We start from the raw sequence: 25,963 nt of genomic DNA, 5'->3' as shown, positions 1-25,963 counted from the left end.
CGTTTTTCACGTTCACTGTTTCCCCAACAACGAATCTACCTAAAACATAAGCCAAACACACACAGTAAAGTAACTGCGCTCAAAATAGATTAACATGATCTTAAGCATCCAAGTGCAGCCTGTCCTTTGCAGACCAAAGAAGTGAATTACTTCAGCCAAACCAGACCTGGGCCCTCAGTTGGGGGAACCGCTGGCACTTCTCCATCCACGGGGCACTTTTATTCGGCAGCCTAGGGGCATGTCCCCACGCCAGGAGCATCTCTCAATTTAGGAGAGATAAGCTTGTGTGGCTTGGGATGCCAGGGAAAGAAACTGACTCCCGGGAATAGAACCTCTTTAAAGGGGCAAGAGGTGCTTCAGCGAAATTCAACCAGAGGTGAGAGGAGAAGAACTGAATCAAGAGAACGCGTAACCGGCACTCCGCGAACACCGCGCGGGGCCCGTCTGCCACGCTGCGAGTTACCTGTTCTGCCCCATAGACGGTGGCGAACTGGACGAAGTCTTCGATGCGGACGAAGCCGTCCCCATCCCCGTCCAGGGCATCGAATACGGCTCGGAGGCGGGGGCCGTCCTCCGGACACCCCGCGGGCTCGCTCGTTAGGGGGCAGGTCTGGCTAAAGTCCGAGGGCCGGTCCGGGTCCCCGGGACCCAGCTCCAGGGCCGGCTCGCCCACCGCGGGGGACGCGAAGGAAGGAAAGAAGTCGACCTCGCCCCTCAGGTGATGGCTGCGGCTGAAGTCCTGCGCGCGGCCAGACGCGCTGTGCGGGGGGCCGTCACCCTCCTGCTCCGTCATCCAGGAAAAGAGCGGGCCGAGTTCCGGCAGCGGCGGGTCGGGGTCGGAGTCCCGGCTCGAGCGCTGCGGCTGCCGCTCCCGCCCCGGAGCTCGCCCAGCATCCGCGTCGGCCGCGAGGTCCTGCGGGCCGAGCCCAGGGCGCGGGGCGGGGGCGGCGGGCGCTCCGGGCCCACCGGGCTCTGGGTCTGGGCCCGGGCCGCCCGCTGGGGAGGCCGGCCAGCTCGGGTCCATCTTCATGGGCGCGACCCCAGCCGCGGCGCGGGCCCGCGAGGCCAGTGGTGCGGCGGGCGGCGCGGGCGGCAGACAAAGGCGCTCAGGGCGCGGCGGCGGGCGCGGGCATCCCCGCGGCGGCGCGGGCGGGCGCGCGCGGGGCGCCCGGACTGCTCGGGCTGGCGCTCGGGCCCTGCTTCGCCCTCGCCCATCTTCGCGCCGCGCCTCAGCTGTTCTCGGCCCGGCGGCGCGGCGGGCGCGGGCCCATGGCGACGGCGGGCGGCCGAGGGAAGTCGAGGGGGAGAGCGGGGAGAGGACGCCGAGGAGGGGGACGCCGAGAAGGGGACCCTGAGGAGGAGGAGGAGGAAGAAGACCCTGATGAGGAGGACGACGCGGAGGTGTACGCTGAGGGGGACGCAGCCTAGGCGGACGACGAGAAAGCACCCGAGGTACCGGAGCGCACGCCACCGCCCTCGCCCCGCCCCCCGTTCGGCCTGACGTCATCACGTCGCGCTGCACGCTGGCCCCGCCCCTCGCCGCCTTGTTATAAAGGCAGGCGCCGGCGCGGCTGCGTGGTTTGGGGTTTTCGGTCCCTCGCAGTGTACCGATGTATGGGAGCAAGAGGTGGGAGCAAGAGGCTGTGGGCCCGGGCTTGACGTCATCGACCCACGCACTGGACGGATGGACTGAGTCCTGAAAGTGTAAAGCGCTCCCACAAATTGATAAGCAACGAACACGATTCTAATGGGGCGGGGAAAGTGCAAGTGGCGCCCTCCGCAGTCGCCCGTCGCGCGGAAAAGCCCAGGCGTTGACCTGCGGCAGCAAGAGCAGCAGCCCCCGCCTGAGTGTGGAAGGGCCCTGAAAATGAGGTCCATCACTTGTGACCGAAGGAACGCGTGGCCAAACACTGATACCTTTTTTAAAATCTATGACAAGTGCTTTTTTCCCCGTAGGATATCCAGTGTTCATCACCGGTGTACGGTCAAGCCTCCCAAGCACTGCGGCTGTCTTTGACAACTGACATGTGTTTCTCTAGATGTCACTATCGTCAGTGGGGACACAGGGTGCCAGGCAGCAACATGGGCACCTTGAAGCAGGCATGAAAGCGGAGACATGCTGGATAGGAGCCGGTGAGCTGCCAGGCCTCAGGCGAGGTGCACTTAACATTACAGTCTTCATTTAGAGCCTGTAATGAGATGTATCGGGGAAAGCACCAGCACTAGGTATGTTCATAAGCATCTTTGGCAAGAACCAAAGGAAACTGAACCTGTTTCCAAGTGTACTGTGAGGAGCAGTGTGTTAATTAACTGATTCATCTCCCGTGACAAAATCCCAGGGCACATGGCACCAGATTTTGTGAGGTTGGCATTAGGGAAAAGAAGGGCAAAGGAATACCGCCCCGCAACCCTAAAACTATATTCTCAATTTCTTATAAGAGCTGTATGCTTTCATGAGGAAGATACTGCATTCAAAGAAAATAAATTATCTCCAGTTTGGCAAGAATCTGAAATTGGACTGGTGCCTTTGACCAGATACAGTTTTCAGAGGTAGTTACAGTGATGTGTCAACCTTTCTAAATAAGGGTATTAATGTGGAGGAGGTAAAACCAAATGAGGCGAGGGCTGTGCCCCGAGGAAGCAGCACTCCTACTGCTACTGTGCCAATTCATGAAAAATCTGCATTCCTTGGCTGGCTGATGCACCCAAACAGAACCCCAGCATGGAAAGCATGCACCTACCTGCTTAGACCACTTCAAGAAACTCTGTTCCTGAAATATTAAAGGTAACAAGTTCCTGGGCACTTGGACTGGGCGTTTGGACCTCAAGCATCCCCTGTAGACATTTTTTTTAATATATGAATTTATTTATTTATTTATTTATTGTTGGCTGTGTTGGGTCTTCGTTGCTGCGCACGGGCTTTCTCTAGTTGCGGCAAGCGGAGGCTACTCTTCGTTACGGTGCGCGGGCTTCTTATTGCGGTGGCTTCTCGTTGCGGAGCACAGGCTCTAGGCATGTAGGCTTCAGTAGCTGTGGCTCGCTGGCTCTAGAGTGGAGGCTCAGTAGTTGTGGTGCATGGGCTTAGCTGCTCCATTGCATGTGGGATCTTCCCAGACCAGAGAGCAAACCTGTGTCCCCTGCATTGGCAGGTGGACTCTCAACCACTGCTCCACCAGGGAAGTCCTCCCTTTAGACATTTTTGATCTCTAACATTCAGGATGAAATGAATCAGCTCAAGGGAAGCAGCCCCTGCTGCCATTTTAACCTGCTCCTCCATGCCCACCCCGTGCACATTTTAATTTAGCCATGTAACAGGTACCCAGAAGAGGAAGGGAGAGGGTGGGGTACAGCTCACATCTGTTGGCTTTTGAGTCTGAGTGAATGTCTGTGAAAACCTCCCTCTGTGAGTCTTTCTTTTTGAAAGGTACCTGGGTTAAACACTTATCTTTTGGAACTCTCAAGCAAATGGGTCTCCTTGATCCCTCTTCCCTGGTGACCTCTGACCTACGGAGAAAGATGGGAAAATGAAGACCAGCAAGGTGACTCAGCAGATTCTTAGCTGTGTAGCACAGCCCTGTTGGACCTGACAAGGGAGCAAAGGGAAAGTAGGTCAAGAAGCCTCAGTGGAAGAATGCACATGTCTCTCCTGGGATAGGGCCTTTCCACCACCTGGGTGAGATCTGGCCACTGACAGGAGGAAGGGGAAGGTGACAGGCAAGGATAAATTTGATCACAAATCTATCTTATTTAATGCACATTTTTAAAATGCAGAAATACACCAAAATTACAAAAGAGATTACATATGATTTCTCCCATTTTTGCTAGTCTGATGAACTTAAAACGGCAGCTCATCTTGTCTTATTTGAATTTAGCTGAATGCTAATGTGGTTGAGTGTTTCTTACTGTGTTTACTGACCACTAGGATCTGTGAATTGCCCAATTGTAGCACTTGCTTTTCTTTTGGGTTCTCTGACTTTTTCTTTAGGTAAAATCCCTCATATGTTTTTGATGTTGCAAGTATCTTCTCCCTGCCTGTGACCCCTTCATGAACTCTGCCTGTTAGGGAAGATTAGACATAAATCTTTCATTTTGGGTAGTCAAACCCATCATTTTTATCCTTGGTGGCTTTGCTAATCATAAGGAAGATGGACTTTTCTATAGCTGGTGCTAGCTGTCTGTACAGAAACCTTACAACTAGATCCCTATGTCATATCAGATACAAAAATAATTAGAGCCATCAAAGACATAAAAGTGGAAAGCAAGGGAATTCCCTGGCACTCCAGTGGTTAGGACTTCATGCTGCTGAGGGTGCAGGTTCGATTCCTGGTCAGGGAACTAAGATCCTGCAAGCCACAAGGTGTGGCCAGAAAAAAAAAAAAAAGCAAAACTTTAAAACTTTAAGAAGACATTGAAAAATAGCTTTATGACCTTGGAGAAAGAAAGTTTCTCATACAAGAATAAAAATTACAAACCATTTTTAAAAAGACAATGACTTAAAGTTAAATACATTAAAATTTAAACTTCCCAAAAGTAAAGGGACACAAATCAAATAGAGGGTGGGAGGGCTGGGGGAGAGGGAAATTTGTTGAAGTGAAGGAACTGTTTCATATCTTGATTGTAATGGTGGTTCTATAACTGAATGTGTTTGTCAAAATTCACAGAACTGTACACGACAAAGAATGAATTTTACTGTATGTAAATTATGCCTTAGTAAAGATTAATTTAAAAAAATTATCCTTCTGTTTGATGAAAGACACATCATAGACTGGTGTCTTAGTCTGCTCATGCTGCTGTGACCAAATGCCATATACTGGTTCGTTAAAAAGCATATTTATTTTTTATAATTCTGCAGTCTGGGAAATGCAAGATCAAGATGCCAGTGTTAACCTAAAACAATTAAAAAGCCAGTTATTTTACCAGCAACATGGGTTTACTCAGAAGCCACAAAGAGTTGTAATTGGAGACATGCAACTATGTCCAGCAAAGGAAAGGAAATGCTTTTATAGGGGAGAAGGAGGAGTTGAGAGGAGCTGTCATAAACAAAGAGCCCATTGGAGGAAACTGGGAGTTCTAGGTGCAGTGGCTTTTCATTGGCTGAGTTGTGACAGTCTTTCATTGGCTGGACTGTTGCTGGTCAAAGAGAAATTGTTTCTTCCTCCTGCTGGGTAGTAAAGTAGTATCCCTTCCTGCTGGGACATGTTGGGATCTGTGCTGATGTTGAGTGGTATGCGCATGAAAGCTCCCCCGTCTGGCACCCTGGTTCCATTTTGGTGAGGTTTCCTTTCATTACTTTTCACACCAGCAAATTCCTTCCTGTTGAGAGCTCTCTTCCTAGCTTGTGGTGAGGGTCTCCTTCTAGGTGTGTCCTAGCATGGTGAAGACAGCCATCTCTCCCTCTTCCTCTTTTTATAAGCCAGCAATTCTATCATGGGAGGTCATCTACATGAACTCATCTAATGGTAATTATCTCCCAAAAGGCCCCATCTCCAAATACCATTGCTTTGGGGGCTAGGGCTTCAACACATGAATTTGGGGGGACACAATTCAGTCCATAGCAACCAGGAAGAGATATTTAAAACAGATGTAACTGACAATGGATTTATTTCCAGAATACACAAGAATTCCTCATAAAACAGTAAAAGAACAGCAAACTAGTAGAAAAATCAGCAGTGAATACAAATAAGCAGTTCCAGAGGAAGAAACTCAATTGGCCAATAAACATAAAAAAGATGCTTAACCACACTGATAATCAAGGGAATGAGTAACGATAGCATTTGACATCAACCAGTAGAAATTTAGTCTGATGTCAACCAAGTGTGGGGATTCACAGAACTAATACAGCTGAAGCTCTGTGTCCCCTTAACCTGGCACTCCTGCTTCTCCACCTTCAGGTCCAAGAGGAGGAAGGAAAGGGGTGTTGAGGCAGCCCTGGTTTCCGTAGTCCCGTGAAGAGCTTGCTGGCTGGCTGAGGGGAAGTCTGTTGTGATGGAATACTGAGCAGTTTCAGCAAATGGATCACATCCTCACACAACCACATGGGCAGACTTCTAAAACAAGCTGTGTGAGAAAGCAAGTTACAGAACAGATACTGTGTAATACCATTTTTGCAAAGTTTCAATACATATATTGTTTTTGAACACCTTCATTTGTAGTAAAAATACCACAACGAAAGTGGGAATTATATTGAGGGGGACAGAGGAGGAAAGTGGTAAAAGGTAGCTGTACCTGTAACATTTATTTCCCAAAACAGGCAGACTGGGAATAAACAGGACACAGTACCAACATCTGGTAAACCTGGCGGGTGAGTACATGTGCGTCTCGGCTTGTCCACATATTTTAAGGATTTCATAATTAAACACTTTTTAAATTCAGTAAGTAAATCCTGCACCCAAAGTCTCAAAGATATCCACCTCTATTTATAGCTTTTCCTTTCTCAAGTATGTCGTTAAGCTATTTGGAATTTTTTTTTTTTTGTCTGCGTTGGGTCTTCATTGCTGGCACGGGCTTTCTCTAGTTGCGGCGAGCGGGGGCTACTCTTCGTTGTTGTGCGCGGGCTTCTCATTGCGGTGGCTTCTCTTGTTGTGGAGCATAGGCTCTAGGTGCACGGGCTTCAGTAGTTGTGGCACATGGGGTCAGTAGTTGTGGCTCGCAGGCTCTAGAGCGCAGGCTCAGAAGTTGTGGCGCACGTGGGCATAGTTGCTCTGCGGCATGTGGAATCTTCCTGGACCAGGGCTAGAACCCATGTCCCCTGCCCTGGCAAGCAGATTCTTAACCACTGCACTACCAGGGAAGTCCCTGGACTTTTAAAAAATGTGGTGTAAAATAGGGACCCACTTTTGTTTCTCTCACTTAATGAGCTGGTTTCCCAGAACCATCTGTTCTTCCACCACCTATTTGTGAGACCATCCCTATCAGCCATTTGAAGATTGAAAGTAAGTTGTGTCCAAGGTGGAGTGATGTTGGGAACCCAGACCAGAGAGTTGTGGAACAGTTCTCGGGGCGTCTAAAGAAGCCCACTTCCCATGGGGACAGGACAGATGCTTCTGTGACAGGTCCCTTCTCAGCGAGCACTACGGGCTGTGCTGGGCCGGACATCTGCATTTGGAGCAAGCCCTCCACCCAGAGCTCCAGAAGGAGCCAGCCCGCAGTCAAGGGGAAGCCTCTCAGCTGGCCAGTGGTGGACCTAGTGCCCCAGGGAGGCCATGGATATGCCCTGGAGATGGACAGCAGGAGGGGGCAGAGCTTTATTCTGGAGGACGAAGTGACCTGCCACAGGCCCGTGATGGGGCCAGAGCAAGGGAGGAGCAGGGCCACCAAACAGCCTGCCACTGGGCGCCCCAGGAAAGGGGTTCTGGACCTGGCTGAGGGCTCAGCACCTCTACCTCCTGTCCCACCTTCTCCTCCCACCCAGAAGAGGCTGGCCTCCCCCTCCCAGTCCTGAACTGCCATCCTGGCTGGGTCACCTGGGATGAAGGGGCAGGGAGAAATGAGGGGGTTTCCAAGGGGCGGGAGGAGGCGTTTTACAGGCGATGGGTATGTTCATCCTCTTAATTGTGGTGATGGTTTCACGGATGTAGAAATGTCAGAACTCACCAAACTGTAGATTTCACTCATGTGCGGTCTTCTGAATGTCAGTTATACCTCAATCAAGCTACAAACTGCTGGCCAAATATTTTCAATATAAAAATTTTAAAAACTACATATACATTTTGTGTAGAGTAAGTAAACTGAGAACAGAGTCAATTTTAGGTCTAGATCACACGCACCCTCCCCGTGGCCTCCTGAAGCCAAGAGCACAGTCCATACTCCTGTTTACTGATATTTATTCAGTGGGGAAGGATTTTTTTCTCACCTTCAAGTTTAGTAAAGTACATTTCTTAGAGTAAAAATAGACCATGAGTTTGTAAGGCACAATTTAATTCCTCCTGACTCAGCCGAGGTTTGGATGATTTTCTTATTTTAATATTTCACTCTGCAGTTGCTGGCACCTGGTCCCATCTTCCTGTGAGGACAGGCATCTCCAGTCCCCACAGCGCCCAAATCCCACACCTCCCACGCCTCCCCTGCAGCCAGAATCACAGCCCACAGCGGGGGGATGGGCGCCAAGCACCAGGCTGGGAGAGGTTTGTACGCAGATTCAGAACTTCCTTTCTTAGCCTCGGGTCACATTTTCCAGAGGTGAAGATATAATTCACACCATTCTCCTCCCATGGGGTAAAAATTGTCCAAATTACATGTGATGGTGGAAAAGTTAAACGTTAATTCTGCATATTCCTAACATTCCTTATTCCTTCTTCAGCAGACGCCTGTCAGGTGCTGTCTCATTGAGATGCTCTGATGTAGGGATGCGATGAGGTGCCCCCCAAATACTCCAAAATGTGAAAATAAAGTTATGCTCTGGGAGTTGAGTTAAGGAACTCCATACTAATAACATGTGTTACCTAGGAAATAATGCAAGATAATCAGTAAATAAATGACTGAAGAGTTATAGAAACCTGTCTGCTGACAGGGTAATGTAGGTCTAATCCCAGAGACCTGGACCAGGATGCAGCGGTAAACATGAAATCCAGCAATCCCATCTGAGGGGCTGTTCCCTTGAAGGGCCCGATTAGCACAATCAAGGAAAAGGGAAGTCCAAAGAAGGATCTGGTCCCCCACGGCCCCTAGGACAGAAGAGCCGAGTTGGGCAGAACTCTGGCCCAAGAGGTGAGCAGGGAGCCTCTGCCATCTCCCACTGGCCCTCGGGTTTTGCCAGAGAGGGGACCTGAGACTCATGCGATCTCACACACACACACACGCACACACACATTCTCAGCACGCTGGTCTACACATTGGTTTCTAGTGAGTGTGTTTGATGTGAGTCAGGACCCACATGGGATGCCTGCTCACACGCGTTTTCTAGAAGCAGTGGGAGTTGCCAGGTTCATATAATGCAGTCAACCCTTGGCCATGGTTTATTGAGCAAGAGCCAGACCCTGACCCGAAGGGGGCACCTTTCCCAAGAACCGGGATGTGTGTCTGACAGAAGGAATGCCGTCTCTTTTCAGGGGGCTGGGCTACAGCTTGCACACAGGGCAGCTGGGACCTGGGCAGAGAGAGCAGAAGGGCAGCGAGGGGAGGGGCAGGTTAACAGGGCAGGTCAAGTGGGAGAAGGAAGAACCCCCGAACCCTGGGCCCCAGCTTTGTCCCCAAGCTCCAGTGCATCCCACCCCTGGAGCCTGTGAACTTCCCAGGATCTCCCCCCACATCCCCTCTTTGTATCTGTTGCAGCATCCAGCAGAGACCAGCCTAAGTGCCCAGAGGGAAATGCCCCAAGGGGCCCACGCCCAGTCCCCTCCCCGGCCTGGGAAGCCCTGACCCCGGAGAGCCCCTCTGCCCTGCTCAAGAGGACACGGCTGCCCGGCTGCAGCATGATCGGGCCTCGGGGCAGAGCCAGGGGTGAGCAGGACCCCGCCTGGACACACAGCCCAGGGTGGGGGCGTGACCACTGCAAGGCAGGCTCAGTCTGACCCACATGCGAAGGACAAAGCAATGTGAGGGTCAGAGGAGAGGGGAACATCTGCTGAGCCTCCAACTGGCAAGGTGCTTGGGGATTTACCATCTCTCCCTGCTTCACTCCGCGAGCCCACGTGCATGGCCGAGAGGAAGTTCCGGAGGGACAGTCGTGCTTGTGCCAGCCCCCAGCCAGGGCACCAGGCAAAGGGCTCAGTGTGCACCTGGTGGGTGGACCGCGTCCGGGCGAGGTCAGCCTCAGCCTCCCAAGTCTCCTCCTCCATCTGAGTGGCCCACCCCTGGCAGGTCCCACAGTGCGCGGGGCCACCAGAGACCTACGTGTGGAGGATGCCAACCAAGGGACCAAGAAACAAAAAAGCACGACCTCCAGCCCTTTCCAGGGTGACCGCAGACAAAGCACAGGCAAGCCAGTGAGTTTTACCAAGTTACCATGGCAACAGGAGTCGGCAGAGAAACTCCCCCAAACTCCCCCAAGTTAACAGTTTAGTTAAGTGAATTTTAAAGTTCACTGCATCATGGCGACGCCTCGGGGACACCTTCTGTGGCTCACAACACACAGGGGTCATTCACATATTCATTCAAAAAACTGTACAGGGCTTCCCTGGTGGCGCAGTGGTTGAGAATCTGCCTGCCAATGCAGGGGACTCGGGTTCGAGCCCTGGTCTGGGAAGATCCCACATGCCGCGGAGCAACTGGGCCCGTGAGCCACAACTACTGAGTCTGCGCGTCTGGAGCCTGTGCTCCGCAACAAGAGAGGCCACGATAGTGAGAGGCCCGCGCACAGCGATGAAGAGGGGCCCCCCGCTCGCACAGAAATGAAGACACACAGCCAAAAAAATAAAATAAAATAAAAATAAAAATGTACAACGTGGAGCAGGGGCTGGAAGGCTGCACCCCGGTGGTGGGCAGCCCTATGCTGTAGCCATGATGTTTCCTGTTTATTTTTTTAATTAACTTATTTGTTTTGTTTTGTTTTTGTTTTGGCTGTGTTGGGTCTTCATTTCTTCACACGGGCTTTCTCTAGTTGCGGAGAGCAGGGGCTACTCTTCGTTGCGGTGCGCGGGCTTCTCATTGTTGTGGCTTCTCGTTGCAGAACACAGGCTCTAGGCACACAGGCTTCAGTAGTTGTAGCTCGCGGGCTCTAGAGCACAGGCTCAGTAGTTACGGCGCACGGGCTTAGTTGCTCCGCAGCATGTGGGATCTTCCCAGGCCAGGGCTCGAACCCATGTCCCTTGCATTGGCAGGCGGATTCTTAACCACCGTGCCACCAGAGAAGCCCGGCCGTGATGTTTTTATGTGTAGTTCTGAAAAGACGTGAGGCATCCTCATGCCATGGAAGGGGGACTCGGAGTGGGCGGGGTCTGTAAATCAGCTTCCACAGCTGAGGTTCACACATAAAAGATGATCCTTCCTTTCAGGGAACCTGGCATTTTCTAAGGGAATTGTAGAGATTGTTAATGTGGAAGGGGACAACCTAGTTCTCTGCCAACTGCCACCAAGTCCGAGTGCCACTGCTGGGGCCGGTGTTAACTCCCTCACCACGTGCACCTGGCCCTCCTTTGCCAGCTCGTCCCAGAGCCCACCTGGCAAGTGAAACGCGCCAGGTGTGCCCGTGACCCACAAGCCCCCAGCAGGTGTCCTGGACCTGCAGGATGACAGCCGGGGTTGGTGGACTAAGCCAAACAGCAAGGCAGATTCCTTACAGCCAAACTGACCACCACATGCAGACGATGAGCATGGGCACGGACCTCATGGTGTGTGCAACTGTGATGTTTAACTTTGTGTCAGCTTTACGGGGCTAATGTGTGCCCAGATAGCTGGTAGATCGGTATCTCTGGGTATTTCTCAGAGATTAGCATTTGATTCAGTAGATGGAAGACCTGACTTCATCAGTGTGGGCTGAGAAAGGGCAAGTTCCCTCACTCTCTGCTTGAGCGGGGACATCCACCTTCCGGTGCCCTTGGCTGTTGGAGCCCCTGGTTCTTGGGCCTTCGGGCTCAGACTGAATCACGCCATCTGCTTTGCCGGGTCTCCAGCTTGCAATTGGCAGATCATGGGACTTCTCAGCCCCCACAGTCACATGAGCCAGTCCCTATAATAAATCTCCTCCTGCAGATCTATATATATCCTACTGGCTCTGTTTCCTGGAGAATCCTGACTAACAGTAATAAAAGGCTCACTCCTTTCATTCTCTTCTGTCCTCCTGGAGCTACGCTGCTGTTGAGTCCCAGGCCTTTGAATGTGGCTGGCGGGACACCCTCCCCAGGGCCTTCTCTGTCTCCTCCAGGGACGGCAGGCCTCAGCTCTCTGGCACGTGGGGTCTATGGTTGCAGCTCCCCAGGAACTGCCTTCATGGTTCTTTCCTCCTCCCGTGGCATCACGAGCGCCCATCTGCCTGCCTTGCTGGTAGACTTGATGCCACCACACCCTGGTCTCTGTTTAAATGGCAAGCGGAGCTCCTTCTGCCCGGTGGCCTCCCTGCCATGCCCCTGCACCCATGAAGGCGGGAAGGAACTCAGGTGGGTGTGGATATCTGGGGCAGAGGGCTCAAGCTCAGGACTCTAGTGGCAGCACCAGGAGCTTGCAGGGCAGGCAGCGCCCCCCGCCCCCCTCCAGGACCAGCTGTGGAGGACACCCCTCCCACCAGGGGAGCAGACAGCCTCCCCTCGCCTCAGGGTGGGCTCCCCCTGCCTCAGGATCAGGGCTTCACGTATTAGGTAAAAAGTGTTTTCTAAACTCTTCACAGGAAAAAGACAGGAAGTAGACACACCACTAAACGCCCAGATCATCAGTGATTCTGTTCAGGTGCCCTCCTCCTCCTTCTAAAAACATTTGTGAAGTCCAATGAATAGATATTTTCACAGGAAAATGATTATTTTTTAAGTAAATGCATTTTCTGGCAAAACTCTAGAACCCGTGCTTATGCAAATGGACGGTACAGATGGGGGCAGGGAGGAAGGGGGCACCCAAGCCGCATGTCCAGCCAGAGGGCAGACCAACAGCTTTGAGCACCTTGAAGTTTGTAACAAACAGCACAGAAAACAAGCCCAGGATCCAAGTGGCCGCCTTAGGTCCTGGCCTGGATGTGTGTCAAAGAGTGGTCATTGGGGAAGAATTGAGGGTCCAGAGATCCCCCACCCCCTGGGCCTGAGGGAGGGTGCTGGTGACAATGGGGACAGGCCACCTGGAGGACCTAGAAAGTGAGCCCCTAAATGACCAAGGACTAAGTCCTCTGGGGATGTCCCAGCAAAGGACAGACTCCAGGGCAGGTGGGGAGCAACCCTGCCCGTGTCACTGGAGGCCGGCAGAGGTCCCTTCTGCAGCCTACACCCCCGGGGACAGGACCCAGGACACAGGTCTTGTGGAGAGGCTTAAACACGCTTCTCCAGCCTCCCTAGTTTGGCATCTCTTGCCAAGCAAAGGTCTCAAAGCGGGAGAGCAAGGAAGAGAAGATAGCCTGAAATGCCCCCTTCTCTCCACCCAGGCCATGGGAGCCACCTCAGGACACCCACTGGATGCAGGCAGGAGGGGAAAGGAGGCCAGCCTAGGCAGGGGCTGGGGTGGCGGGACAGCCCTGACCCTGGGTTGTGCAAGGGGGACACCCCTGCGTCCTGGCCTCCTCAACCCTCTCGAAGCGCTGGAACCCAGACCTCCCCGGCGTGTGTGAGCAGGTCAGCAGGCCAGCCACACTGCCTAGACCCTGCCCCCCATGCATGGGAGACAGGGCCATGGGGAGGGAATGTGGATGCAGCATGGTTCCTAGAGGAAAGGCCAGTCTCTGCTTCAGACACTCTTGTTGGAATTGTCAGGTTTGGCGCTCAGGCTGGGCAGGCGGGAGGCAGGTCGCAGGGATCCGAGAGCAGGTGTGGACCAGCTCCTCTGCAGCACACTGTCCCCTGCCTGTCAGAAATGCCAGCAGACACAAGGTCACTGGAGAGCACTGAGGGGCACCCACCTCCTGCACAGCCCTGGGGGTGTGAGTGGCCAGGCTGGGGCAGGCAGCAGGCCACCAGGCTGTGTGTGTCTCCTGGAGGTGGATACAGTGGCCCCCTCTGCCCCCTCCCAGCCCTCCATCAGTACTCCTCACCCCAGCGACCGGGGGGCCTGCCCAGCACCCACACCCTCCCGCCGCCTGGTCGCCCGCATGCCCCGGGCACTGAGAACGTGTCTGCCGGCCACCAAACCACAGATGGCCAATCAGCAGCTCCTGTCCTACAAACAAGCCCACCTCTGAGACTGGGGTTCTCCACAGAAGCCCACGCCAACTGCAGCTTCATGGTGTGACTGAACGCTGTGAGCTCCTGGGTGTCCCTCCAGCACTCCCACCCCCAGGACGGGACAGGAGCCAGCCAAAGTCCTAGAACGTTCCTGCCACCACCCTGCGACGGGGACCCAGGAGGCTTAGGGGCCAGGTCCCAACCAGGGCGGTTACATCTCCTCAGCCATCCTCAAAGGAAGCTGCTGCTCAGAGGACTAGGATGAGCAGGTCTCAAGGGCTGGCCATACCCCTGGGACTGGTGGGGGAGGAGGGGAAGCAGAGAGCAGTGGCACCTTCCCCCACCCCCATGGGCCCAGCAAGCCCTCAGGCCCCCAGAGAGGGTCACCCAGGGGAGCTCCCAAAGAGAGACAGGGTTCCCAGCCTCTTCAGGCAAGCCATACAGGTTCTGGTTTTCAGGGAGGCCCCGAGGTCTGCAGTGCAGCTCCGTGGGGCTGGCCCCTCCCAGCACCACCCATCTGCCCTGGAAGACTCGAGCCTTGCCCTATGTGTGGAGCAGGGGAACCCAACAGTGCCCGAGAATACATCTAGAAATACACGTAAGAGACTGAGGAGAAAGGCATCAGGCCCAGCACAGTGACCATCAGTCCACTAGGTGGGTATTTTGGGGAGGGGGCCAAGGACACAGGTGACCCCTGAAGGTGGGAGTGGCACATCACCTAGAGCTTAGCAGAGAAGGATGAGAAGTCCGCCAGCGACTGGATGTCGTTAGGGAATGTCAGCCAGGCCCCACCATCAACCACCAGCAGGGCCCCCGTCACATAGGATGCCAAAGGGCTGGCCAGGAAGAGGGCGCTGTGGGCGATCTCCGTCTTGTTCCCCAGCCTCTGCAGGGGGCTTGCCAGGACCTTTGCCCTCATGCTGGCCTGTGGGCCACCTGGGAAGCAGTGGGAGGCTCAGCCCCTGTGGGCCCCGGGACCCCGGGGCCCTCCACCCTCCCTGCCCAGCTTTCCCTGAACCACACCCGGGAATGTTGGGGGCATCGTTAGCATCATCCTGGGGGAGCAGGAACAGGCCAGGTACAGTAACACCACTACAGAACCAGCACAGGGCCTTTCTCTGCTCACCCTGCCAAGGCTCTGGAGGCTTCAATGGGGCCCCACTTTGTGTCCGGCTCACACATCAAGGCCAGCAGCCCCTGGCCTCTAGCTCTAGGGGGCAGCTGCCCAAGTCCAGCTGACCCTTAGTCCATTGCAGGGCTGTGCAAACTGTCCCCAGCCTGGAGACGGACTCTTTGCCCACCCTGGGAAGCCATGAGGATTTGGCACTGATCCCAGGCCTGTCCCAGCCAGGTGGGAGGGGAGCCCTCGGAGGCACGGTGGAGGGGGCGGGGGTGCCTGTGCTTAGGGGAGCACCCGCTGGGGGGCCTGGGCTTCCCGGGAGCCTTACCCAGCCGCCGGAAGCCCTCTGTGCCGCTGATGGGGCCGGGGGCAAGGCTGTTGACGCGGATGTTCTGGGGGCCCCACTCCACAGCCAGGTGCCGTGTCATCGCATCTGCACGGGAGGCCAGCAGGCATGAGGGAGAAGCAGGGCTGCTCTGCCTTTAGGGAGGCCCGGGTGGGGGTGGGGGGACACTGCCGGCCTCCGGGGACAGGGATGGGGAGGAACCCACGTGGGCAGACCAGAGGGGGCGCCCGTACCCACGGCCGCCTTGGCAGAGCCTGCATGCACTTGGAGCACCTGCCCGCGGGTACCCAGGGTTGCAGTGATGTTCACGATCACCCCTCCATGGCGCTGCAACACACGAGAGGGGCAGTGAGCAGTGGCCAGAAGCGGGGAGGCCCTGGCCACGGGACACTCACATGGAAGAACTTCTCGTAGAGTACGCGAGACACGTTGAAGGTGCCCAAGGTGTCAATGTCCATCACAGTCTTGAAGGCGTTGGAGGACAAGGCACTGGCAGGGCACAGGAAGTTCCCGGCTGCACCTGCCAGTGGAAGGAGAGAGCGGATGGTGCTGGAGCCCCGGGCAGTTGAAGCATCTGGACCCTCGGGGTGGCCCAGGTTGGCCAGGGAAGGAAACCTGAGCATTTGGACAAGTTCCTGAATGACGGGCAGGATGGGTTTTATGGGTTGGATTGTGTCCCTAAAAAAGTTCGCTGAAGTCCCAACCCCTGGTGCCTGTGAACGTGACCTTATTTGAAAAGATGGTCTTTGCAGATGTCATCAAGGTAAGAGTAGATCATACTGAATTAGGGTGGCCTAAGCCCAAGGATTGGCATCCTTAAAAAGAAGAGGACACAGACGTGCACAGGGGATGGCAGTGTGTGGAAGGCAGAGGCTGGAGGGGTGCAGCCCAGAGCCAAGGCCCACCAGGCAGCAACCCCAGGAGCTGAGGGCAGGGCCTGGGACAGAAGCTCCGCCGAGCCTTGTTTTCAGACTTCTGGCCTCCAGACTGTGAGAGAATATATTTCTGTTGTTTTAAGCTGCCCAGCTTATGACTTTGTTAGTGGCAGGAAAATAAGACGCAGGATGTTTTTAAAGGAAATTTCAGCAAAAATGAACTTGAATGTAAAATAGGGACTATAGTTAACCGTATGTATCAATATCGGTTCCCCGGTTGTAACAAAAGCAAGGTGTTCATAGTATGTGGAGTTCTCTGTACTATCTGCTCAATTAGTCTGCGAATCTAAAACTATACTAAAACAATAACATGTAGTCCTTTTTCTTTAAAGGGGAATTTCAGGACACAAGAGTGGCCCTACTCTATGATTCAGCCTAGTTCACAGGGCATCCTCTTGAGCCACAGCTGCACTGACCCGGAAGGAGCTGAGCTGGGCTGAGACAGTGGCCTGGAGCCAGGACAGTTCTGGGGCCTCCAAACAGGGAGATCTGGTATTGCTGACCTGTCAGAAGCCCCCTGGCCAGAAGGCCGAAGCAATGTGGAGGAGACATTAGTGACTTGAGAGCACGGCCACCACCACTGCCACCATGTGCCTCCTCAACAAGCCCAAGGGTGAGATGACCCCAGAGGAGCTGCAGAAGCGGGAGGAGGAAGAGTTTAACATGGGTCCACTCCCCGTGCTCACACAGTCGGTCAAGAACAACACCCAAGTGCTCATCAATTGCCGCAACAAGAAGCTCCTGGGCCGTGTGAAGGCCTTTGATAGGCACCGCAACATGGTGCTGGAGAAAGTGAAGGAGGTGTGGACCGAGGTCCCCAAGAGTGGCAGGAGCAAGAAGAAGTCCAAGCCAGTCAACAAGCACCGCTACATCTCCAAGATGGTCCTGTGTGGGGACTCGGTCATTGTGGTCCTGTGGAACTCGCTCATGCATAGCCAGCAAGAAGGGGCCTCCTCCCCGCAATCAGAATTTGCCTCCTCGTTTTTCAAAGACCTGCCCTTTGCGCTGGAAATAATAAAGTACTGTGATTTTTCTAAAAAAAAAAAGGAAGCCCCCTGGCCTCGCTCAACAGTGACTCACAGTTAATGAGAATGTCGATCTTCCCGAACTCCTTCAGAGCCTGCTCGACGGCTGCCATGATGGCCAGGGGAGCTCGGACGTCCAGAGATAAAGGGAGGCACTTCTGGCCAGTGGCAGCAGCCAGCTTTCTGGCAGCCTAGAGGCCGGACAGGAAGAGAGAGGTGGGCAGCAGGCCGGTGGCCTCAGCCTGGAGGAACAGCCCTTCAGAATCTGATAAGGATGATGAGCCAGGTTCTGCCAAGGAAGCCGGGCTCTGCTGCTGAAACCCACTCTGCAGAGACACAGCTGGCAAGTGGCCACTCCCTAGGGCCATGACCCCTGGTGGACGCTGCTAAGACAGCCCGCATCCTCTCCCCTTTCATCACCCTCCAGGCCCCTGGTCACTAGTCACAGGTCAACGGCAGCTCCAGCTGATGTCCAGTCCCTGCCCCGAGACCAGCCATGGCAGTGGAGAGACTCTCCACCCTCATGACCCTGGTGAGCCCAGATATCTGTCTTGGGGCCACAGTACCACCCAACATAAGGGTTCCTGCACAGGACCCAATAAGTAGATTCTTTAAAAAGACAAGGATGTCCCTGCGGGCCACTTCCATTGAAGCTCTGTATTTGGAAGAGAGGCAGGTTTTGGTGTAACCATCCTCTGGACCTCAGGACACTCCAGGCCCAGGCTCCCAGCCCCCAAAGCTGCCCATGGACATGTGGGCACAGGAGAGACCCCTTACCATCGACACTCTGGGAAGACTTCTGCTGGCGATGACTGTGTGGCAGCCGTGCCTGCAAAGCCAGAGGGCAGGTGTGAGGGCAGCAAGGTGCAAGGGACACGCCCAGCCGGGCTCCTGCCTGGCGCTTGAAGCAAAGGTCCCCCTCCCCAAAGGGTCTCTCAGGCTTAAACACCGGCCTAGGGCTGAAGGCACAGCTAGCAGAGGACACAGGGGCCTCTGTGGGGCTGAGAGACTGTGGCAGGACCTCAGGCAGGCACCACTGGTTTCTGGGCTGGGTCTCTCTGGCATGAGGTATGCCAGCCATGTGGGGATGTGGGCCTCGCCCCAAACACCATGTGAGCAGCTGTGAGTCTTGGACACAGGGCCCAGACTCTGCATGAGTCCTGCTGGGTCCACCTGGGTCTCCCCGGGAGGCTGGAGTGAAGGACAGAGAGCCCATTCCAGGGCCAGGGCACCTCCCCTGCCTTACCTCCCGACAAACCCAGCCTCAAACTCAGTAACAGTACCAGCTACCACCTGCTAAGCCAGTCCCACTGAATCCTCAGAACACCACAGCACAGCTGGCCACGCTCTGCTCAGAGAAGCAACAAAGCTTCCAGCTAGGAAAACAAATTCACCTGGAATGGATGAGTCCCAAAATCTCGTCCAGTGGGACATCTCTGAAAAGCAGGGTCCTGGAGGAAACCAGCTTCACCTCCCCTAACCCCAGCCTAACTCTAGGCCTCTCCTAGGTGGGGGTGACAAACTGTTGACCTGGGCCTGAGACCACAGACCTTGTGTCCCAGGAGACACTGTGCTCTGCATGGTGCCAGGGTCCAACTCGGCCCACACTGACCCTGGCTCAGCAAGACCCTGGGGGACACTGCAGTAGAATTACCTCAACCTTTGGATCCTCCCGCTTTGTACAAATGGGGGTGCTGAGGCCAGAGCCCAACAGTCTAGACTAATCTCTAGGAGAGGCTGTAGTCTTGCCTCTCCCTGGACAGCACTTGACCCCTTTCAGATGCTCTCTGATGGCCCTGGGGCTAGAGGGGTTCCCACCACCCACCGGCATTTTGCCCAAGATCCCAGGGTCCAGTGGGGTCTATGCAAGGGGGTGGGGAGCAAGATGGGGCACAGAGCACACAGAGCAGTGCTTACCGCATGAAAATCTCAGCAATCCGGAACCCGATTCCAGAGCCGCCGCCTGTGATGAAGGCTACCTTGTCCCTGAGAGAAGAAAATAGAGGCTCTTTAAAGAGGCCCCTGTTAAATGGGGGCGGGGAGGAGGTGCTCCTGGAGGACACTGACCCTCTGCACTGGGCACTTCTGTCAAATTTGAGAAACGCTGCTTTTTAAAGCCTGCATTCCTCAGCTTTTTGAATCTTTGGGAAGAATGTCTCTATGCATAAAAGTCTCTATGCAGAAAGTTATCAATTAAATGAGAAATGTTTTCAAAACATACAAGCCTTCCTCCAGCCACCTGCTAAGTGGATAGAGTAGACGGTTCCTGGAGAAAGAGAAACACGCATGGCTTTCCTGACATAAGAGAAGCAGTTTTGGCCTAAGCCATTCTATGATCTAAGTCTGGTCACAGTCTTGTCCTCGAACAGGTCTCAAAAGAATACAGAAACTGGGACTTCCCTGGTGGTCCAGTGGTTAAGACTCCATGCTCCTGATGCAGGGACCTGATCCCTGGTCAGGGAACTAGATCCCGCATGCCACAACTGAAGATCCCACATGCCATCCCACATGTCACAACTAAGACCCGGTGCTGCCAAATAAATAAAATTTTTTTTAAATAAAAATGGGTAGGGGTCACATATATATGCTGTCTACAAGAGACCCACTTCAGACTTAGGGACACATACAGACTGAAAGTGAGAGGATGGAAAAAGATATTCCATGTAAATGGAAATCAAAAGAAAGCTGGAGTAGCAATACTCATATCAGATAAAATAGACTTTAAAATAAAGAATGTTACAAGAGACAAGGAAGGACACTACATAACGATCAAGGGATCAATCCAGGAAGAAGAAATAACAATTATAAATAGATATACACCCAACATAGGAGCACCTCAATACATAAGCCAACTGCTAACAGCTATAAAAGAGGAAATCGACAGTAACACAATAATAGTGGGGGACTTTGGGCTTCCCTGGTGGCTCAGTGGTTAAGAATCTGCCTGCCAATGCAGGGGACACAGGTTCAAGCCCTGGCCCGGAAGATCCCACATACCGTGGAGCAACTAAGCCCATGCACCACAACTACTGATCCTGTGCTCTAGAGCCCGTGAGCCACAACTACTGAGCCCACGCACCACAACTACTGAAGCCTGTGCACCTAGAGCCTGTGCTCTGCAACAAGAGAAGCCACCACAATGAGAAGCCTGCACACCACAACGAAGAGTACCCCTGCTCACTGCAACTAGAGAAAGCCCGCATGCAGCAACGAAGACCCAACACAGTCAAAAATAAATAAATAAATTAAAAAAAAATAATAATAATAGTGGGGGACTTTAACACCTCACTTACACCAATGGACAGATCATCCAGACAGAAAATTAATAACAAAACACAAACTTTAAATGACAAAATAGACCAGATAGATTTAATTGATATTTATAGGACATTCCATCCAAAAACAGCAGATTACACTTCCTTCTCAAGTGCACATGGAACGTTCTCCAGGATAGATCACATCTTGGGTCACAAATCAAGCCTCGGTAAATTTAAGAAAATTGAAATCATATCAAGCATCTTTTCCGACCATAACGCTATGAGATTAGAAATCAATTACAGGGGAAAAAAACATAAAAAACACAAACACATGGAGGCTAAACAATACATTACTAAATAACCAAGAGATCACTGAAGAAATCAAAGAGGAAATAAAAAATACCTAGAGACAAATGACAATGAAAACACAATGATCCAAAACCTATGGGATGCAGCAAAAGCAGTTCTAAGAGGGAAGTTTATAGCAATACAAGCCTACCTCAAGAAACAAGAAAAATCTCAAATAAACAATCTAACCTTACACCTAAAGGAACTAAAGAAAGAAGAACAAACAAAACCCAAAGTTAGCAGAAGGAAATAAACCATAAAGATCAGAGCAGAAATAAATGAAATAGAAACAAAGAAAACAATAGCAAAGATCAATAAAACTAAAAGCTGGTTCTTTGAGAAGATAAATAAAATTGGTAAACCACTAGCCAGACTCATCAAGAAAAAGAGGGAGAGGACTCAAATCAATAAAATTAGAAATGAAAAAGGAGAAGTTACAACAGACACCGCAGAAATACAAAGCATCCTAAGAGACTACTACAAGCAACTATATGCCAATAAAATGGACAACCTGGAAGAAGTGGACAAATTCTTAGAAAGGTATAACCTTCCAAGACTGAACCAGGAAGAAATAGAAAATATGAACAGACCAATCACAAGTAATGAAATTGAAACTGTGATTAAAAATCTTCCAACGAACAAAAGTGCAGGACCAGATGGCCTCACAGGTGAATTCTATCAAACATTTAGAGAAGAGCTAACACCCATCCTTCTCAAACTCTTCCAAAAAATTGTGGAGGAAGGAACACTCCCAAACTCATTCTATGAGGCCACCAGCACCCTGATACCAAAACCAGATAAAGATACTACAAAAAAAGAAAATTACAGACCAGTATCACTGATGAATACAGATGCAAAAATCCCCAACAAAATACTAGCAAACTGAATCCAACAACATATTAAAAGGATCATACACCATGATCAAGTGGGATTTATACCAGGGACGCAAGGATTCTTCAATATATGCAAATCAATCAATGTGATACACCATATTAACAAATTGAAGAATGAAAACCATATGATCATCTCAATAGATGCAGAAAAAGCTTTTGACAAAATTCAACACCCATTTATGATAAAAACTCTCCAGAACGTGGGCATAGAGGGAACCTACCTCAACATAATAAAGGCCATGTATGAAAAAACCCACAGCAACATCATTCTCAATAGTGAAAACCTGAAAGCACTTCCTCTAAGATCAGGAAAAAAACAAGGATGTCCACTCTCGCCACTATTATTCAGCATAGTTTGGAAGTCCTAACCACTGCAATCAGAGAAGAAAAAGAAATAAAAGGAATACAAATTGGAAAAGAAGAAGTAAAACTGTCACTGCAGATGACATGATAATATACATAGAGAATCCTAAAGATGCCACCAGAAAACTACTAGAGCTAATCAATGAATTTGGTAAAGTTGCAGGATACAAAATTAATGCACAGAAATCTCTTGCATTCCTATACACTAACAACAAAAGATCAGAAAGCGAAATTAAGGAAACAATCCCATTTACCATTGCAACAAAAAGAATAAAATACCTAGGAATAAACCTACCTAAGGAGGTAAAAGACCTGTACTCAGAAAACTATAAGACACTGATGAAAGAAATCAAAGATGACACAAACAGATGGAGAGATATACCATGTTCTTGGATTGGAAGAATCAATATTGTGAAAATGACTACTACCCAAAGCAATCTACAGATTCAATGCAATCCCTATCAAATTACCAGTGTCATTTTTTACAGAACTAGAACAAAAAATCTTAAAATTTGTGTAGAGACACAAAAGACCCTGAATAGCCAAAGCAGACTTGAAGGAAAAAAACGGAGCTGGAGAAATCAGACTCCCTGACTTCAGACTATACTACAAAGCTACAGTAATCAAGACAATATGGTACTGGCACAAAAAGAGAAATACAGATCAGTGGAACAGGACAGAAAGCCCAGAGATAAACCCATGCACCTATGGTCAACTAATCTATGACAAAGGAGGCAAGAATATATAATGGAGAAAAGATAGTCTCTTCAATAAGTGGTGCTGGGAGCACTGGACAGCTACATGTAAAAGAATGAAATTAGAACACTCCCTAATACCATACACAAAAATAAACTCAAAACGGATTAAAGACTTAAATGTAAGACCAGACACTATAAAACTCTTAGAGGAAAACATAGGAAGAACACTCTTTGCCGTAAATCACAGCAAGGTCTTTTTTTGACGCAACTCCTAGAGTAATGGAAATAAAAACAAAAATAAACAAATGGGACCTAATGAAACTTAAAAGCTTTTGCCCAGCAAAGGAAACTACAGACAAGACACAAAGACAACCCTCAGAATGGGAGAAAATATTTGCAAATGGAGCAACAAAGGATTAATCTCCAAAATATATAAAGAGCTCATGCAGCTCAATATTTAAAAAAACAAACAACCCAATCAAATAATGGGCAGAAGACCTAAATAGACATTTCTCCTAAGAAGACATACAGATGGCCAAGAGGCACATGAAAAGCTGCTCAATATCACTAATTATTAGAGAAATGCAAATCAAAACTACAATGAGGTATCACCTCACATGGGTTAGAATGGGCATCATCAGAAAATCTGCAAACAACAAATGCTGGAGAGAGTGTGGAGAAAAGGGAACCCTCCTACACTGTTGGTGGGAATGTAAATTGATACAGCCACTATGGAGAACAGTATGGAGGTTCCTTAAAAAAACTAAAAATAGAATTACCCTAGGACCCAGCAATCCCACTACTGGGCATATATGCAGAGAAAACCATAATTCAAAAAGACACATGCACCCCAATGTTCATGGCAGCATTATTTACAATACCCAGGTCATGGAAGCAACCTAAATGCCCATCGACAGACGAATGGATAAAGAAAATGTGGTACATATATACAATGGAATATTACTCAGCCATAAAAAGGAACGAAGTTGGGTCATTTGTAGAGACGTGGATGGACCTAGAGACTGCCATACAGAGTGAAGTAAGTCAGAAAGAGAAAAACAAATATCATATATTAACGCATATATGTGGAACCTAGAAAAATGGTACAGATGAACCGGTTTGCAGGGCAGAAATAGAGACACAGATGTAGAGAACAAACATATGGACACCAAGGGGGGAAAGTGGCGGGGAGGCGTGGTGGTGGGATGAATTGGGAGTTCGGGATTGACATATATACACTAATATGTATAAAATAAATAACTAATAAGAACCTGCTGTATAAAAAAATAAATTAAATAAAAGTTTTAAGAAATGGATAGGGGTCAAACTCTATCCAAGTTAAAAAAAAAAAGAATACAGAAACTAACGATTGTCATCAGCAAGAGAAGTAACAATAGCAAAGATAATAAATCAGGTTTAAAGACTCCCAGTTGTTTCCATGGTAAAGATTAGCCTGAAGTGCGCAATCATCAGATCAACTGGAACCTCAGGGATGATGACCCTTGTGACTTCAATCAATTAAAGCTTGGTCTCTCAACCGCCCAAACCCTTCATGAATATGCATGCACCTTTAGCTTAAAACTTCCCCAAATTTGCTGTGCGGGGAGACTCCGCTTTGGGGAAAATCTCCAATGTTCTCCTTACTTGCTGCTGGCAATAATAAATCCTTCCCTCTCCTGACCTTTGGCTTGGTTGTGTCCTTTGACACTCACCCCCACCTCGGAGCATTGCTAATGAACACCCACCATCACCCACAGGACAAACAGACCGTGCTCACAGCCATGCAAAGATCAGAACACCAGCAGTTGCATCTCTGGGGCACCTGGACCTCCGGACAGTCTGGCCATCAGGCATGGGGTCCTCACGCATCCCAGTAAAACCGCAGTCCCCGTGCAGCCCGCACCGCAGGCGCCCCCGCCCCCTGCCCGGCTCCCTGGGGCGCCCCCGACACGGCCCTCACCGAAGCAAGTCCGGACAGAAGAGGTGGCGGTACTCCGGGAGACAGTCGTCCTCGCTGACGTCAGGCGGTGGCTGGGCCATGGCGCTCGGTGCGGGCCTGGGAGGCTAGAACAGCAGGGGCCCGCCGGGAACAGGACTCCGACCTGGTCCTCCGGGGACAGGTGGCGCTGTGCCCGCGCCCTCCTCTCTGGCTGGCCTGGGACGAGGAGGCCCGGCCCACCCGGCGCTCGCCCCTCTCGGGACGCTCCGCCTCCGCGTGCTCTCGCTCCTCCCAGGAAGCCCCGCCTCCGCGTCCCCTCGCTCCTCCCAGGACGCTCCAACCACCCCGGCCCTCCCTCTTCCCAGGACTACCGGGTCCTTCCCGGCCCTCCCCCCGCTTCTCCCAGGACGTCCGGCCGCATGGCCGCGCGGCCTGCTGGGACTGGAAGTCACTCTGGGCGCCAAGGTGTGCGCAGGCGCAGTGCGGCGGGCAGGTTCTCGCGGCGGAGGCGCGGTGAACGCGGATGGGAGCTGTCCGCTTTCCCGACTGCTTTTCACAAGGCTGGGCGTCAGTGCCGGGGTCGGAGCCGGCCGGACAAAGGGGACACTCGGTTCCTGGGCTAAGGTGGAGCTTGCGGGCCGGCCCAGGGCCCCTCTGCTTCCCTCACCGCCCTGGGCCCTGCTGTGCATTTAAAACACCTGGTCGGACTCGCCCAGCATTTAAAGTTCCTCGCCTTCTGGACGCTTCCCTTTCCTGTTGCAAAAGTGTGACGTAGAAGAGGGAAGGAGAGTAGAGCCCAGAAAAGCCATGGGAAACAAGGAAGGCCCTTCTCTCGAATGGCCAGTCCCAGGGTTGGCTCCCAACACGACCCTCTCGCGGCCAGTAAAGTCAGTACACTTCATCCGTGCCCTCATGTGTAGGCACAGAGAGCAAGCAAAGCCGGGAATCCGGGACCAGCGCTTCCGTCGGCAAGACGTCAAATTTGAGTGAGGACCAAGTCGGCCTCAGCAGGTGTAATGATGTGTGGTGTCCAGTACCTGTGACAAGTGACCGGGGACACACCTGAGGACCAGGCGTAAGTGTGTAGTGTCAGTGTGGTCACCAGCCTTTCTGCCCTGGGGGCGGCTTCAGTTCCCTGCCTACCCCTTCCTGCAACCCTCCAGTCCTGCCTAGGGCTCCTCCTTCAGGGAGAGCACTAGCTCAGGGGCTCAGCTTGGATTCCCCAGATTTCAGGCTGGAGGTCTCTGGACCTCTGCCTGTCTCATACATTCAACAAAGTTATTGATTCCCTCCTGGTGTGTGAGAGATG

The 25,963-nt window shown here is 51.8% G+C and overlaps 3 protein-coding genes and 1 long non-coding RNA gene across 16 annotated transcripts in view; 2 read left to right on the top strand and 2 right to left on the bottom strand.

The window, feature by feature from the left end:
* The window catches only part of RAB11FIP3 (RAB11 family interacting protein 3), an 81,894-nt gene extending 80,382 nt beyond the window's left edge, over positions 1-1,512 (bottom strand). For 2 of the 10 annotated variants that reach the window (XM_012533159.3, XM_033429325.2), the window contains exon 1: positions 464-1,512. In XM_012533159.3, the coding sequence (XP_012388613.2) occupies positions 464-1,507 (1,044 nt within the window). In that variant the 5' untranslated portion in view covers positions 1,508-1,512. The remainder of the gene's footprint in view (positions 1-463) is intronic. The other 8 variants (XM_033429316.2, XM_033429317.2, XM_033429323.2 and 5 more) reach the window with 6 other exon arrangements.
* Positions 1,489-6,473, top strand: LOC125961480 (uncharacterized). 2 transcript variants are annotated; one of them, XR_007472232.1, is made up of 2 exons: positions 1,489-2,785; positions 6,251-6,473. It is a non-coding gene; the product is annotated as an uncharacterized LOC125961480 (long non-coding RNA). The 2 variants fall into 2 exon arrangements; XR_007472233.1 differs by lacking the exon at positions 1,489-2,785 and adding an exon at positions 5,976-6,092.
* On the bottom strand, positions 5,585-24,984 carry DECR2 (2,4-dienoyl-CoA reductase 2). Of its 3 annotated transcripts, none has more exons than XM_033429326.2 (9): positions 24,676-24,978; positions 19,074-19,142; positions 17,934-17,985; positions 17,212-17,347; positions 15,592-15,716; positions 15,430-15,523; positions 15,179-15,283; positions 14,449-14,666; positions 5,920-6,057 (listed from the first exon to the last, which is right to left on the bottom strand). In XM_033429326.2, exons 1-8 carry the CDS (start codon positions 24,753-24,755, stop codon positions 14,449-14,451), a joined length of 879 nt encoding a protein of 292 aa, XP_033285217.1. In that variant the 5' UTR covers positions 24,756-24,978; the 3' UTR covers positions 5,920-6,057. The 3 variants fall into 3 exon arrangements, with proteins under 3 accessions (XP_033285218.1, XP_033285217.1, XP_004270419.1); XM_004270371.3 differs by lacking the exon at positions 5,920-6,057 and adding an exon at positions 7,807-13,413 and having other exon boundaries at positions 24,676-24,976; XM_033429327.2 differs by lacking the exon at positions 14,449-14,666 and having other exon boundaries at positions 5,585-6,057; positions 24,676-24,984.
* LOC125961479 (small nuclear ribonucleoprotein Sm D2-like) lies at positions 16,692-17,205 on the top strand (the record flags this gene model as incomplete). The annotated part of the gene is made up of 1 exon (XM_049699532.1): positions 16,692-17,205. A coding segment is annotated over exon 1 (486 nt), but the record flags the coding sequence as incomplete, so codon positions are not given.
* Positions 24,985-25,963: the final 979 nt, after the last annotated feature.

The sequence above is a fragment of the Orcinus orca genome, chromosome 16, assembly GCF_937001465.1.
Source record: "Orcinus orca chromosome 16, mOrcOrc1.1, whole genome shotgun sequence".
NCBI classification, from domain to species: Eukaryota; Metazoa; Chordata; class Mammalia; order Artiodactyla; family Delphinidae; genus Orcinus; species Orcinus orca.
This window is presented reverse-complemented; position numbering and strand designations above follow the sequence as displayed.

What these genes read in the sequence shown, in the direction of transcription:
- DECR2 (XM_033429326.2), bottom strand. Translation starts at nt 24,755, where the DNA reads ATGGCCCAGCCACCGCCTGACGTCAGCGAGGACGACTGTCTCCCGGAG. An exon ending in ATTGCTGAGATTTTCATGCG is followed by an intron (nt 17,986 to 19,073) that starts GTAAGCACTGCT and finishes CTGGCTTTGCAG; the next exon opens with GCACGGCTGCCACACAGTCA. An exon ending in GATCGACATTCTCATTAACT is followed by an intron (nt 15,717 to 17,211) that starts GTGAGTCACTGT and finishes TTCCACTGGCAG; the next exon opens with GTGCAGCCGGGAACTTCCTG.